At 41.4% G+C, this 15,273-nt stretch overlaps 1 protein-coding gene across 1 annotated transcript in view; it reads right to left on the bottom strand.

The window, feature by feature from the left end:
- KMT2C (lysine (K)-specific methyltransferase 2C) overlaps window positions 1–15,273 on the bottom strand; it is a 110,689-nt gene that overhangs the window by 90,205 nt on the left and 5,211 nt on the right. Inside the window, exons 3-8 of the mRNA XM_015426350.1 lie at window positions 9,420–9,539; window positions 6,901–7,017; window positions 5,781–5,882; window positions 4,449–4,553; window positions 2,181–2,362; window positions 1,758–1,922 (exon numbers count right to left, since the gene is read on the bottom strand). Of these exons, the coding sequence (XP_015281836.1) occupies window positions 1,758–1,922; window positions 2,181–2,362; window positions 4,449–4,553; window positions 5,781–5,882; window positions 6,901–7,017; window positions 9,420–9,539 (791 nt within the window). The remainder of the gene's footprint in view (window positions 1–1,757; window positions 1,923–2,180; window positions 2,363–4,448; window positions 4,554–5,780; window positions 5,883–6,900; window positions 7,018–9,419; window positions 9,540–15,273) is intronic.

The raw sequence follows: 15,273 nt of genomic DNA, 5'->3' as shown, positions 1-15,273 counted from the left end.
CTGGGGGTCTCCTACAGAGACCCCGGGGTGGTGGTGGTCTGGGACAAACTCAAACCCCTCCCGTCAGCCGGGTCTTGGCGCGTCTCCATCTAAGCAAGACGAGACACGTCCGAGCGGCAAAACGCTTAAACCAGAAGTCTAGACTCAGTAACAGACTGTTGTATTATGGATGTTACAAAAACAGAAATGAATCCATCTTCAATTGACCTTACATATGTGTCCTTGTTTTCTGTTCAAATATAATGACTTAGAGGTTTCAATTTTTTTTTATTGTGAAAAGGAGAAAAGGAAAGAGAGTCTAATTGTGAAAGGCATCTAAAAATTCTGAGATTTACCCTTGTATTTTTTTTTTGGGGGGGGATGATTTTTACTTTTCTTTCTCTTTGCACGTTTGGGGAGCTCTACCTAGTTAATACCGGAGCTGCGGTGGCTCAAGTGGTTGAGACGCTGAACTGCAGGCTGTGGAAGGTCAGTAGTTCTGCAGTTCAAGACCCGGGTGCCGCATAACGGAGTGAGCTCCCGTCTCTAGTTCCAGCTCCTGCCAACCTAGCAGTTCGAAAGCAAGAAATTGCAAGTAGATAAATAGGTACCACTTCGGTGGGAAGGTAACAGCGTTCCGTGCACCTTGGTGTTTAGTCATGCCGGCCACATGACAACGGAAACATCTTCGGACAGCGCTGGCTCTTCGGCTTTGAAACGGAGATGAGCACCGCAACCCTAGAGTCGGATTCGACTGGCTTTCGAGCAAGGGAACCTCTACCTTCACCTTTTTACCTAGTTAATGCAGGGGAACAACAGGAAAATGAGCTGTACTAGGTTCCATCACAGTGATGTATGTTGGACTATAAGCATGCATTCTGCCACAGTCACCTTTCTTGGAGGGGAACAGGAGATCATTATGAGGGTAGTGGAAAATTAGTATACCTAATTCTCAACAGAGCCCCATACTCAAATACAGAGGCTGGACCCATGGGCACATGCCTGCCTACAGGAGCACCAATGGAGTAGGAGTGCTGAGAACAGCAACTCCGCACACTTGTTCCTGCTGCCCTCTCTGCTGTCACTGCTCCACCTTAGACTCTCCCTTTCTCTGCTGCATTGCAACTCCAGCAGAGCACAGCTGAGTAAGGAAAAAAAGCACTTTAAAAGCTTTAAAGGGAGCAGTGGTGGAAAACAGCACAAGGCAGTTTGAAAGTAGAGTTTTACTTTGCTCCTGTTCCTGAAGTGGTTATAGGTGGAATGTCCAAAGGGATGCTCCACCTGCACCCACTCCGCAGTTTCCCCCTGAAACCTGTAAAAATCAGGATATCTAGGTCCTGCGTTTCCCCTTTAATCTGCAGGAAATGAGAATCTAGACAAGTCATGTAATGGGGGGGGGGAATCCTGTGTGGAAGCAGCTAGAACAATCTGAGCTCTAAATACTCAGGATCTGGGACACTGAAATCAAAAGATCCACAATCATCTGGTATGTGTGCTTGGGTCTGTACAGCATCTATTCTTCAAATATGGGGATCAGAAGCTTTGCATTTGGTGGGTGTGTGAAGGAGGTGGTAGTTTTCTTCTCTGTTTCATCTGTGATACAAATTGTAGTTTTCGGTCAGAAAACACCACTGTTTTTTCATAGCTCCAGTAAAGAAGACAGCAAGTAAATTCAAGCAACCAAACTTGCAAATAAACTGGTTCTCATCCTGCATCATACTGTGAAAGAATGACTGTGGTATGGGAAAAAATATTCACAGTGTATTAGAAACCCTGACCTGTCACACTGCCTGCACTGCAGAATAAGCTCTTCTTCTCTGTAACTGCAGCAGCAGACTGGACAGGTAGATAAACTTGCACAAGGAGCACACTGTGTGTAATTATTCTGCCATTCACATCTTAGGCCAGGAGAAGTCGCTCCGCAGTGTCTGCACCAAACACACCTATAAAAACACAAAAACAGGAGTGGCTCTCTCAAACTGAACTCACAAAATACATCTGCTTAATTCTCTTAAAGCATTATAGGCAGAATGTACAAGTCCTGGAATAATAATTCCCACCTCAATTGTTTAGGGCTGAAATCAAGACACACAAACACATACACCCCTTGGACAATTCTGCACCCTACACTACGTTAACTGAAAACAACAGGCAACACCAAAGTTAGCAGTGAACAGGATAAAGAATGAAGCCACACATACCATTTGCATTTCCACCCTCCTTTGGGAACTGTCTGCAGTGGTGGATCTAGGCAGTACGTGTGATAACTGATATCACAATCATCACAAAGAAGCAGCCGTCCTGGGTCAGTCGCCTTCCCGCAGGCTTCACATACGGTGCACTCCAGGCACCTCCAACCTTTGTGGAGCACCACTTTTGTAATCTGCATAGAGGAAGACAATCTACAAATCACTCTCAGAAGCCCCACAGAAATCACAGTTGTTTTATAGTCTTTTATTACTATCAATTTACTTCCGTCCTTCTGGGAAAGTATGCTGTGTGTGCTAATATCTGCAGCCCTCCCCACCCTGGGCGAGAAGTGCTCTACACTACTGAAAAATTAAAAATCCTTTTGCAGATGTATGCTCAGTGGTAACAAGATACGCAAGAATTTGGTTGAAGCATCTGTTTTCAGAAAACTCCTCTGCTCAGATTTAAAAGGTGGCCATTCTCAAATGCTGAAAATCCAGATATAAATGTACTGAAATTGAAAAACAACATTTGAACATAGAGCATTTTGGATTTTTTTTTTTACTACAATATTTAGATGGAAGTATTAGAGCAGTTTTACTTCCCTATTTTTTCTAGAGTATAGCTGTAACCCAGCAATATACATAAACAAGATTATCTATGTACTGTTCAAAGAAAACTGCCCCATCTACTCCATCATCTTGTTTTTCCCCATAGCCAGACATCCCTAGACAGCAGGACACAAAGACCAAAAGCTGATCCTGTTGTTGTCCCCAAGCCAACTCAAATTACACAACTTCTCAACATGGAGGCTGAAATGTTAGACACCACGGCTAGTAGCTGTCAGTTGACGGACCTTTCTCTTTGGATTTTTAAAGCAACCACTGGCCATTGCTATATCTAGTGGCTTTTGCTCCATTCAGACCTTACAAACAAACAGGCCTGTTTGTGATGGAGAGACACAAAATTTTAACTGTTCCCTGTTCGAACAATTAAGGCTACTTGGTTTTGGAAGCTTTCAATCTGAAATTAGATTGCCAGAATAAACTGGAGTTTGATGCTTCCTCACAAACTGGGATTTGAAGCAAGAATTAAGCAGTAGATTCTAAAAAACACCCAAAACCCAGAGCAGGACAGGTTTCCACATGATCACCCCTGAGCCTTTGGGGTAGGGCGGGATACAAATCTAAGGATAAATAAATAAATAAATAAATAAAATAATGTTGAATCAGCATTTCATCCATGGGTGCAATCCAATGAACAATAGTATGGTGCAAGACTCAGGAAATAAATGGAGACTTCCTTGAAAGCAATATTCTAATTTCCTTCCTAAACAGGATATGAAGTATGTTTTGAACGTAAGAGTTTTCCACACTCCCCTTCAAAGCATGCTTACAACAAGTCCTCTGTTGTGGAATAATTAACCCACAGTATATTCCAAATAAGTACAGGGATTAAAATAGTCTCCTCACCATTGTGAACACTCCTGAAAAAAAATCACTCTATCACTTGAATCATTATCATTGTGTGTACAGAAGATAACAAGTTTATGGGGGAGGCGGGCAAGTAGTCCATGTTTTCTGATCACACCCTATTTTATATTACAGCTTGAAACAAAATATTTTGTACTGGTTATCTTGGAAAAAAGTGCTATCAAAATAACATTATTCTGAAAACACAGAGCCATTTTCTAAAGCTTATCTAGACTTTAACTTAAATGATGTGGCACATGAAATAAAACCCACATTTTAAATAACAGCACTTATGAAATGAAAAAGGCACTTTATAGTTTATATGTGGCAGCAAATAGCTTATTATCTGTGCATAAGTCATCTTATAACTACCCAAATTTAATTTTCGAACATTCTCTCCTAGCCTAACAAATGTAAAACATTAATTAACTACTCCAGTTGCTGTCAATTCTGACAGCCAACAGACAAACTGAATTAATTGAACCTTATTGCTTTCGTAAATGCAGATGCAGTTTAATTTTTTTCAAGAAAATATCCTGCTATAGGTTTTAAGCTTATATTTTAATACTTTCTTTTAATGAACTGATGGATAATTTCTATTTATGGCTGCAAAATTACAGAAAGGTTAACTTCACTTGCAGCTATGAAATGTCATTTAATTAAAGCGTTCTGCAAGCTGCATACAAATAATGGTTATACTTACAGAGGAGTATTTGACAAGCTAACAACACTGCTAATAATGTCAAAACTGGAATCATTGTGGCATATTCAAGTAGAGTAAGTCAGCAATCATTTCAGAGAACTCACCTTAATACTGACACAGTAGGGATGATAACACTGACCACACTGGGAGCAGGCAAGCAATCGGCCTTCCGCACCTTGGCCAAAGCTCCCACAAACGACACACATATCCTAGAATGTAAAAAAGATATTTTCAGTTAATAACCAGTACTAAAGATACAAACCCTGACCTGCTAGCCTGATCTTGTCAAATCTCAGAAGCTAAACAGGGACAACCCTGGCCAGTATTTAAATAAGAATACCAGGGTTGTGATGGGAATATCAGGCAGGCAATGGCAAACCACCTCTGAATGTCTTTTGCCTTGAAAATTCTACAGGGTTGCCATAAGTTAGCTGTGGAAGGAGGGAGGGAGGGGGAGAGAGAGAGAGAGAATGATTGATTTGGGGGCTGCTTAAGAGGTATATTTAAATATACAGACTTCCAGTCCTTTCTGAAGTGCAATTCAGCACATCTTTCTTTTCTATTAAACCTTGGGACATCGTAGGAGGCTTCTAGTGGTTCAGTAAAATGCTTATCAAAACCACCTTGAGCTTTTTTGTAAAGGATGTACTATAGAACTCTTAAAACAATTACAATGTATACAACATAAGACATTTACAACTTTCCAGTAAAAAAATTAATTCATGTATTAACAGCACGATCCGAAGTCAAATTATATTCTTCCAAGTCCATTTGGAAGCCAATGGGCTTAGATGGGTGTGACTCTGCTTAGGATGGCGTGGTATATTTATCGGTTATGTATCTGGATTTACACCAAAGTGCACTAGATGCAGACTCCCATCTATGGATGAATATACAGATACACATCCAGATGTGTATCCCATTAAAAGCAAAGCAGCATGGATACTCTGATGCTGAATTTGATATGCATCTCATTTAAGTCATGGTACTTGATGCAGTAAATGTTGGTATGCAGACAACTCATTTGATGGGAGTGTCTGTCTTGCTGCACTGTGGTTTTGTTGCCCACCAGTGCCATGGGGCAAGGCCAGGAGGAACTCTACAGTTGGTTCAGCAAAAGGCAGGTGAACACTGTTTACCCGCCCCTCCCTCTTCAATCACAGAAAAGATGAAAACTCTGTATAACATTCTTTAACGGTGAGCTCTGCTCTGTAAGACTTTATAAGCAGCCATGAGTACATCTGACTTATGTCCTGAAATGGCCACTGTAATGGAAAGAGTTCTCAGTGACTCAACCCCAGGAGGAGCTCAGGAGTCACAACCTGCAGTGCTCATGCTCCCTGTACAAGGGCAGTCCACAAATGGCACATCATGCATCTCCCAGTTTAAAGCAAACAAAAACAAGCTAGAAAATAAAGATTAATAGATATTGCAACCTGCTGCAAAGTAAACTTGTCACTGCTGGAAAATAGTACAACAGTATTGTGCATTGAATTTTCTTCCTCGTCTTTGCTAGACAAAGTATCCATATCCATGACCTACACAAAAAACAAAATATGTAGGATTGTTTTAGAAGGCTACAGACATGTATTAGAAAACAACAAAGCATATTAGTTACGTGCAACTTAATGATATACATTAAGCTTGATGAGAAGCAGACCGCTTCTGACCCCCGGCAAGTAGCAATTTCTTCTAGGTTTGCTGCAAATGGCTTATTTGCTGCAAATGGCTTTGTATGCAAGTTCAACAATGAGAATCCGGATGGCTGCCAATGTGGAGATACTGGGTATATGAACTCCAGCAAGTTTAAATAGAAAAAGAAATGTTACATGGGTGTGGGGTGATACATGTTGGGATAGAGAATTCTAACACTGCATATGTGCTAGTGGTGGCTTGGCTGAGTGGGACTGAGATTTGGGGAGGGATCTTGGGGTTGTAGTGGAGGGCTCTGTGTGGGAGTTGACCTGGTATGCAGCAGCAGCAGTGATGAGGGCAGGCTCCACGCTAGGAATTATTAGGAATGACTGGACCAGTCATGCACACACGCTCAGCCTAACCTGCCTCACAGGGTTGTTGGGAGGATAAAATGGAGGAGGAAGAGAATGGTATAAGCCGCTCTGGGCTTCCACTGGGGAGAAAGACGCAGTATAAATGAAGAAAATACATTTGAAATATGAGTGTATAAATTGATTATAAGTTTGCTGTATTGGAAGAAAAAACTCCAGCCCCTTTCTCATTAATTTAACCCACAATTTAAATAGTGATTTTAAACCATCTTCCCTTCTTACTAGCAGTCTCTGAAGAGGAATCAGAGAAATTGGGGACAGCAAAATATTCTGTACATGTAGAACGTTCCCTCATCACTATAGCCAGTTACAAGCCTCAAAGCAGAGCTGAGGGACTGCTCAAATTACATTCTAGAAAGCCTATGCTAGTCAGAATATGTAATGCCGTGGTATATCCATGTAAGTCAGCTCTTATAACTCTTCTCATTACCAATTTTGCTTGATCAGGCCAATTTAGATGACAGATTACAGGCACGTCATGGATTCTTACCCCTGGAGTAAGAAGACACCCAATGCCGTTCTTCAGTTTTGACCTTCCTCTTCCACCTCTTCCAGAAAGGCCTGCACCACGTGGTCTCCGCTTTCCAGGGAACCCTGATCCACGACCCTATTTAATGCAAAGTCAGAGACTTAGAAGAACCAAAACAAAAAACAAAACAAATCCTCCCACACACAACATCTTCAGAGAACTCTTTAAGAAAGAGAAATGATTCTTATGAAGTAGGCCAAGTGCGATGACTAGCAATAACTTAAACCTCCAAACCATTTACTACAGCAGGCTCACAAAAGTAGGTAGAACTTGTTTTTGGTGGTGCAATGAGGGTGGTGCTTGGGAGAATCTGTCAATTATCCTTATTTATTAATTATATTTTAGGGTTGCCAATCCCCAATTTTGAGCCCCTCACCCCACTTTAGGGCTATCAGAAAATGTGTGGGGGGAATGGCCACTGGGTGCTCCATTATACCCTATGGAGACTATAATGGAGAATTGATCTGTGGGTATCTGGGGCTCTGGGGGGGGGCTGTTTTTTTGAGGTAGAGGCACACATTTTCAGCATAGCTGCTGGTGCCTCTCCTCACTGCCCCCTCCAAATTTCAAAAAGATTGGACCAGGGGATCCAATTCTATGAGCCCCAAAAGAAGGTGCCCCCATCCTCCATTATTTCCAATGGAGGGAAGATATTTAAAAGCAACTATGTCCCTTTAAATGCAATGGCCAGATCACACAGAATTCTCTCTGGAGTTCAATCGCACTTCTTCCCTCCCCTCTCCCTGAGCCTCCTGATAAGTCCCCCTTCAGCTTGTCAGCCTCACCTGGCAACACTATTATATTTATACCTTGCCCTGTCCTATGGACTCAGGATAGATTTCAACCAATTTCATAAAAATTATACCTATCCCTCATCCCACTGTCTAGTTTAAGTAATATATATTGATTACTTGAGGGGAAAAAATCACTTGCTTTACACTCACTAACAATAATTTCAAAATATGTTCATTGTTCAAGTTCTGTTCATCTCACACACACATTTCAGTACTCAAACCACAATAAAAAAGACACCAGATAGTATCTCCTCAACAGCCTGCAATGAAAGGAAAGACTGCCATAAACTCTACACTGGAACATCAACACCCCCCCCCACTCAACTTAGCTACATGTATTTTGACATATATACTTATAAAGTACCAGCGTGAAATGATTGTTAACATTATCATCTTAAATTATAACATACTGACAGAGAAGTTGCATGTTTTCATAAAACTAATTGTGTTTATACACACACACACAAACCAGTTTGTGACACCACTCTATTAAGGACCATACAAGTTTCATACAAGGAATAATATGGGAATTTGTAAAAGGAAATTATTGATGATCAGGCTCAAGTTATTCATGCAAAAAGGTCTTTCTACCTTTTACTGATTTTAGAATAGACAGAAGGCTAACATCTTCTAAAAGTGTAAACTACTATTTAGATAAGAAATTACTGTGAAAGATATCCGGTATTACCATATATATTATGACTCATAATACTAAGTGGTAACAGAACAAGCACTCTGCATGTTATGTGTTTTTAAAAATGTATTAGACTACTTTGCACACTTGCTAGCAGCATTGTACAAAAGGATGTGAGATAAGTAAATCAAATAAAACACATCAACACAACTATCTTTTTAAACAAGACAAATAATAAAAAGCAGCAGCACAAAGCTAGTAAGTTCTACTAATGAGAAGCATGCAACAACTTTTACTTATATCATTAGTATACATTATTCTTTCAGATAGCATAAGATAACAAAATTAGTAACATTAGCATGTAATAGTACAATTATGTAGACACCAAAATCAACTCAAACATAAAAAGAACCTACATTTAGATCTCCAATATCAGATTCTTTTACTTTTTTCAGCGCTACAAATTAAATTTGCTTTTTAAAATGTATGTAAATGGCATAACTATTACTGCATGTCAAAAGAAGTCATAATGGTTATCTTCATACAGATGTTTTGCTTTTGTGTGTGTATGTCTCATGGAAGAATTATTCAGTGTAAACTCCAAAACTCATGATAGTCTGTAAAATTTTGGGGCACCTTATTCTCAAAGCTCCACCTACACCTTTAGGCCCCATCCAAAACACAATGTTGACAGAGACTATAGCATGCACCCCAGTCACTGTGTACAGGATACACAACAAGTTAAGCTTCTAAAGGTATTAGGACTTGATAGCTCTTTAGGGCCGAAAGGGAGGTCAAACACAACACACAACTGAATGAGCAACTCACCAGATGTGCGGTTTTATATATTCATGATTTTGGCAAAAGCATATCTTCCTATGTGTTTGGAGGGCGGGTATGTATTAAAAACAAATGTGAATGCGCTAGATGTTTAAAATCCAAATTAAAAAAGGTAACATGCTAATGAAGCTGGGCTTCAGGAGAGTTTTCACCAATATCTTTTTAGCAGAGAGATAACAATGGTAACAAGAAGATAAATACAGATTAATTACCACTTTGATGCTCCACATGGCACTGCCAGATAGCAGTCTGGATTTAAAAGTTTCCCGACCTTCTGAAATGTCTGGGGACCAGGAAGGTGGGCTCACCGTATTATGGGTACTCCAAGCCCCCTAGATATGTCAGGTGAGAAAATAGATGTATAAAACTCAGCCAAATTAAATAAAAATAAACTAAAGGCTGCAAATAAAAGTTCAGAATGCAAAGCACATGCAGGCACACAGATATACACGCACTGCTTAACAAGCAAATGGACACGGGGAGAAGTTTCAACCTGACATTCACATTTGCAGATGATTACTTCAGTGTACATAAAAAGATGATAAAATAAATATAAAGAACAAGCACTGTCAGAAAATAAAAGCCTACTGGCATGAATAAAAGATGACGTATGATTATAACAAAGGCTGCATCCAAACAGAGATGGGAAAAGCCACCTCCATCATGGAAATAGCAGCAAGAGGAAGATCAGGTAGGGGAGCCATCAGCAACAGCGTGACATGACATGATGCGGCTTCTGGGAAAACTCACAAGGGATGCCAGTCCTCTCTAGGAATCACTGAAAACTCTATGATTTTCCCGTTAGTGATGTTACGCTGTCACTTTGTTTTTTTCTTTCTCCCACTAGCCATTGGCGTGCCAGACAGCACATGGCAACCCTGATTAGTATTGGGCAGTAACAAAATGTTTGTGTGCAGACGATTAGTATCTTTGTAGAATCTTACAGATAGTCTACCAAGGAGATTCTCAAAGGAAATAAAACAGCTATGTTAGGTGATACTTTGGCTTTTGATTTAGGCCCATGAAAGCACAGTTCACAGAAAATGCTTACTCTCTTAAAAAACAAACTTCTAGCACTAGTATTCATTCCAAAACAAACCAGTTTCCTCTGAATTGCTTGGCTACAGTTAATTAAAAAGGGAACACACATAATCAACGAAAGACAAGAGGTCTAACGAGATCAGAAGCTTCTGAATCTTTACAATTATGTATGCATACTATTTCAAGTGGAAACGAAATCACCACCAGGTTATATTTCTGTTTTTATCATAAAGCATGTTTTAAAAAAATAGCTACCACAGGTTGAAGCCCCCCATGTACATATTTTAAAAAGAATGCTACACCCTCATTTTGAAGACTACATTGTTGCAAACCAGATAAGAATAAATGAAATTGTTACCACTGCTCACCTTCTAAATGAAACAACCCTGATCCTGTCTCACATAATTTTATTGCACTCTTTTCTAATTTTGTAATCCAACCTTATTGCATTGTTAATTGGATGTCTTACTGTTGCATTGTTTTTATATTTTGTAATCCACCTTGAGTCTCAGCAAGAAAGGGTGACTGTATATAAAATAATATGCAAGACATCTAATTTAGTTTGTTGGTTAATTTCCTCAGGACTATCTGGACAGGATTAAATGGGGTAGATCCAGCCAAATTTTCATTCATGCAGTCTTATCTAATTCCCTTCCTTATTACAGCCCCCATCACAAACAGCTATTGTCCATGCAGGTCCAACAACCTCCATTTTTCAACTGCGGAAAAGCTGTCTGGATCCAACCCAAAGATGACAAGTATCACTGAAAAAATAATTACAGTTTTAAATTCTGCTATTAATCTCGAGGATCTTCAACATTTACTTTTTAAAGCAGACTGAACTGATTACATTTCAAAGCATAACATGCTTGTTTAATATGTAAATGGAAAGAAAAGTTCCACCAGTACTGTCTCCAGAAGTGCTTGTGAGAATCTTGGTCCTGATGGCCCATCCTTACCTTGTTGCTTCCTACCTGAGCCCTGGGGGGTGGGGACTGAAGATGCAGCCATTCAGTGGCCCCAAACCAGCCTGGCAGTGAACCTCCTAGCACAGGGAACCTCTGTGGTGGCTGGCTAGACTGAGAATGTATGAGTGGCAGAAGCAGGGGCAGATGAACCAGCCAGCTGGCATTTGGGAATGGGACTAGCCTCAGTGGTGCACATTGGCACCCAGTACTGGGGCTGGCTGGCAGGCCCTGGTGCAGGAATGAGGGAAGGCACCAAAACAGACAGGTGGTAACTGGCCCAGTGGAGTAGGGCAAAGGAATAGAGACAGTGACCTTCAGGAAGAGGACAAGAAAAGGGGGTGGGGGAAAGAGCTAAGGGTGCAGCCAAAACAAGTCTAGCAATAAAAGAGGCTCGGGAGACCAGGAATTAGTTGAGACCTGACACGGAAACAGGGGTCTGGGCCTAGAGGCGGCAGCTCCTCTCCTGTCTTGACTGGCAGAGATGATTATGAAAGAGCTGCAAAACTCTGAGCAGAGGAAAAGGAAGAAGACCAAGGTGGAGAATCCAAGGAAGGGGGAAGTACTGTTGAGACAGGTCAATCCAAGTGCTGTCAGTCATGAAATGAGAGCTTGTAAACTACTCCCAACATTTAGCAGTGGAGGGTTAGTGTGACGTGCTCCTTCCCCTGGGACCCCCCCCCCTCAACTTGTAAATCAGTTTCACATAATGCTGTTACCAGTAGGTTCTATAGAAATTCTCAAGTTCTGTGAATGGAAGACTCCTTCCACAAGTGAAAGAGCACAACCCAACACTTGATTTCAAGAATGGCCTGTTTTTAAAGGGGTTATCCAAAATGAGCTTACAACAGAGGCTAACCAGATATTTCCCCTCCCCTTCAATAATTTCTCTTCCATGGAGCAGCGGCAAGGGATTGAAGGGAGAATTCATGTTTAAGCATTGTTGAGTCGCACAGTCGAGTCCGACTCTTCGTGATCCCATGGACCAGATCACGCCAGGCCTTCCTGTCTTCCGCCGTCCTCTGAAGTTGGCTCAATTTCATGTTCGTTGCATCTATGACACTGTCTAACCATCCCGTCTTCTTTGACCTTCAATCTTCCCCAGCATCAGGGTCTTCTCCAGGGAGTGCTCCCTTCTCATTTGGTGGCCAAAGTATTTGAGCTTCAGTTTCATTATCTGGCCTTCCAGGGAACAGTCAGGGTTGATTTCTTTTAGGATTGACTGATTTGATCTTCTTGCAGTCCAAGGGACTCTCAAGAGTCTTCTCCAGCACCATAGTTCAAAAGAATCTATTCTTTGGCGCTCGGCCTTCCTTATAGTCCAACTCTCGCAGCCATACATGACTACTGAGAATACCATTGCTTTGACCATGCGGACTTTTGTGGCAGGGTGATGTCTCTACTTTTTATCATGCTGTTTAGGTTTGCCATTGCTTTCCTCCCAAGGAGCAGGCGTCTTTTAATCTCATGGCTGCTGTCACAGTCTGCGGTGATCTGGGATCCCAGGAACGTGAAGTCTGTCACTACTTCCACAACTTCCCCTTCTATTTGCCAAGGAGTGATGGGGCCGGATGCCATGATCCTAGTTTTTTTTTATGTTGAGCTACAAGCCCACTTTTGCACTCTCCTCTTTTACCCTGAGCAAGAGGCTCTTTAGGTCCTCTTCCCTTTCTGCCATTAGAGTGGTATCGTCTGCATATCTGAGGTTGTTGATCTTTTCCCCAGCAATCTTAATTCCCGCTTGTGATTCATCCAGGCCAGCATTTCGCATGATGTACTCTGCATACATATTAAATAAGCAAGGTGACAATATACTACCTTGTACTCCTTTTCCTATGCTAAACCAATCAGTTGTTCCATATCCGGTTCTAACTGTTGCTTCTTGACCCTTATACAGGTTTCTCAAGAGACATGTGAGGTGGTCTGGTACTCTTTAAGGACCTGCTATAGTTTGTTGTGATCCACACAGTCAAAGGCTTTAGCATAGTCAATGAAGCAGAAGTAGATGTTTTTCTGGTACTCTCTTGCTTTCTCCATAATCCAGGGAATGTTGGCAATTTGATCTCTAGTTCCTCTACCTCTTCGAAACCCAGCTTGTACTTCTGGCAGTTCTCTATCCACGTACTGTTTAAGCATACTGAAGTTTATTTCAATAGTGCCCATAATCTTGAAAACTGAATAATAGAGATAATTTCTAGGTATGCAAGCTTCATCTACTCTATACTCAAGTTTGTCTTATTTTGCTTTCAAACTTGCAAAAGAAAATTTACTTACATATGTAACTGTTGTTTTTACAGATGATACTTCCTACAGATTTACACTGAGAAGATTCTCAGTCTCCCAAGAGAGACACTAGGGAATTAATGTACTGTGCAATCCAGAATTTACTCAAATTAGCATCATCTTGCCTCAAAGACATCAGTGCATTTTTTTTAAAAAATACACATTATTTTCACAAAATGATCCAGAGCATTCTGACAAAATACGCACCTGTATCTCAAACGTATATACATTTTTTTTGGGGGGGGGGTTCTTCTGCAGTATGAGCCAATGCAAAATCAGCATCACAAAACCTGACTGTGTGTTCCTCATGAACATTTGGTGGAAGAAGTCTGTCTGTCCCTACTTGGCATTTTGAAACTCACACAACATGATGATTAAATGCCTCACTTCCCAATAATGCAAGCCTTTGCCAATCGCCATGTCAATTCACTCTTGTGCTGTACTATTAGAACATTTTTCTGAAGCACTGCCCAGTTCTACATGCACAGGGGACATCTTTGTATGCACAGCAATGCTCCCTCTAAGATGTGGAGTCTTGTGAGCAAAAATTCTACTTTGTGAGCTACTGGCATTAAAGTTGTGAGCGAGCGATTTAGCTACTGCATAAATTAGTTCGCTCTGGAGCCATCCTTCCTGAGCTAAGACAAAAATGTGTGAGCTGGAGGCTAAAACACTGTGAGCTAGCTCACACTAACTCAGTTTAGAGGGAACAGTGATGCACAGTATACTTCAAAATATTTCAAAATATAAAGATGTATTTAGCCATATATGGAGAGCATTGCTAAGAGATGGCAGAAAGAAAATATTACTCCAGTAGAACTCACAGGAATCTACAATGACGTATTCTACTCTATATGAAGCCCTACTACAGAAATTTTGCTAATTTTATATTTAACAACTCAGGTGCTTTGAAGAACAGCAAGAGAGAGGAAGAACAAGAGGTATGGGACAGGTGAGCTGAAAGTTACTGATGTAGCCCCACTATAGCACTAGAGTGAACAATGTAATACTAGAGAGGAGTGTGTTAACTGTTCTGTTGTACGGAAGACTTGGGGTGGAGATGGGTGGGATATATTTTATGCCATCAAGAATCCTAAAGCTCTTAGGGGCTTGAGCAGGCCAATTTCCCTTCCTCACTCTTCTTCTTTTCCCACCTTTCACCTGACACACAACTGCTCTCAGCATTTCATGACTTCTGAAGCGCAATCATCATATGCAGTGTATATTTGCTTGTTCTGGGGAGACTGCTTCTTTTTAATTTACCTAATAACATTTTTGGCATATTTAGGACTCCCATATGCAGAAACCCTACCTTGTCTATTAAATGGAACAAGAGGAGATCCATAAGAAACTCATGGGGAAATTCCCCCACTGACCACTGCTTAGTCCTCTGACTTCTGACAACCCCAGTCACCTCTCTGTACCCTTTCCTTTCACTGCCACCTTGCTGCTCTGCCTATCTACCCCCTCCCACCCTTAGCACTCCACTCACCCCCACCCTTGCTGCTCTGCCTACCTCCTTCTCACTACTGTCTCTGCAGCTGTCACAGGGGCTGCCGCAGCTCCCAGCCATTCCGCTTCCCACATTGCCTCCAGGCCCATTGTGGCTCTGGCCTCAGCTGGGCCTGCTGCAGCTCCTCCCCCAATCACCTCAGCTGTTACTGGGGGCACTGTGGTTCCGAGCTGCCATCCCACAACATCACCTCTGCATCTCCGACCCCCAATCAAGGCAGCCATGGCTCCCAATTCCAACCACCTCTACTGGGCCTGGCACACC

Source organism: Gekko japonicus, unplaced genomic scaffold, assembly GCF_001447785.1.
Source record: "Gekko japonicus isolate JY-2015 unplaced genomic scaffold, Gekko_japonicus_V1.1 scaffold691, whole genome shotgun sequence".
NCBI classification, from domain to species: domain Eukaryota; kingdom Metazoa; phylum Chordata; class Lepidosauria; order Squamata; family Gekkonidae; genus Gekko; species Gekko japonicus.
Note: the sequence above shows the minus strand (reverse complement) of the source record. Positions and strands in the feature narration are given on the sequence as shown.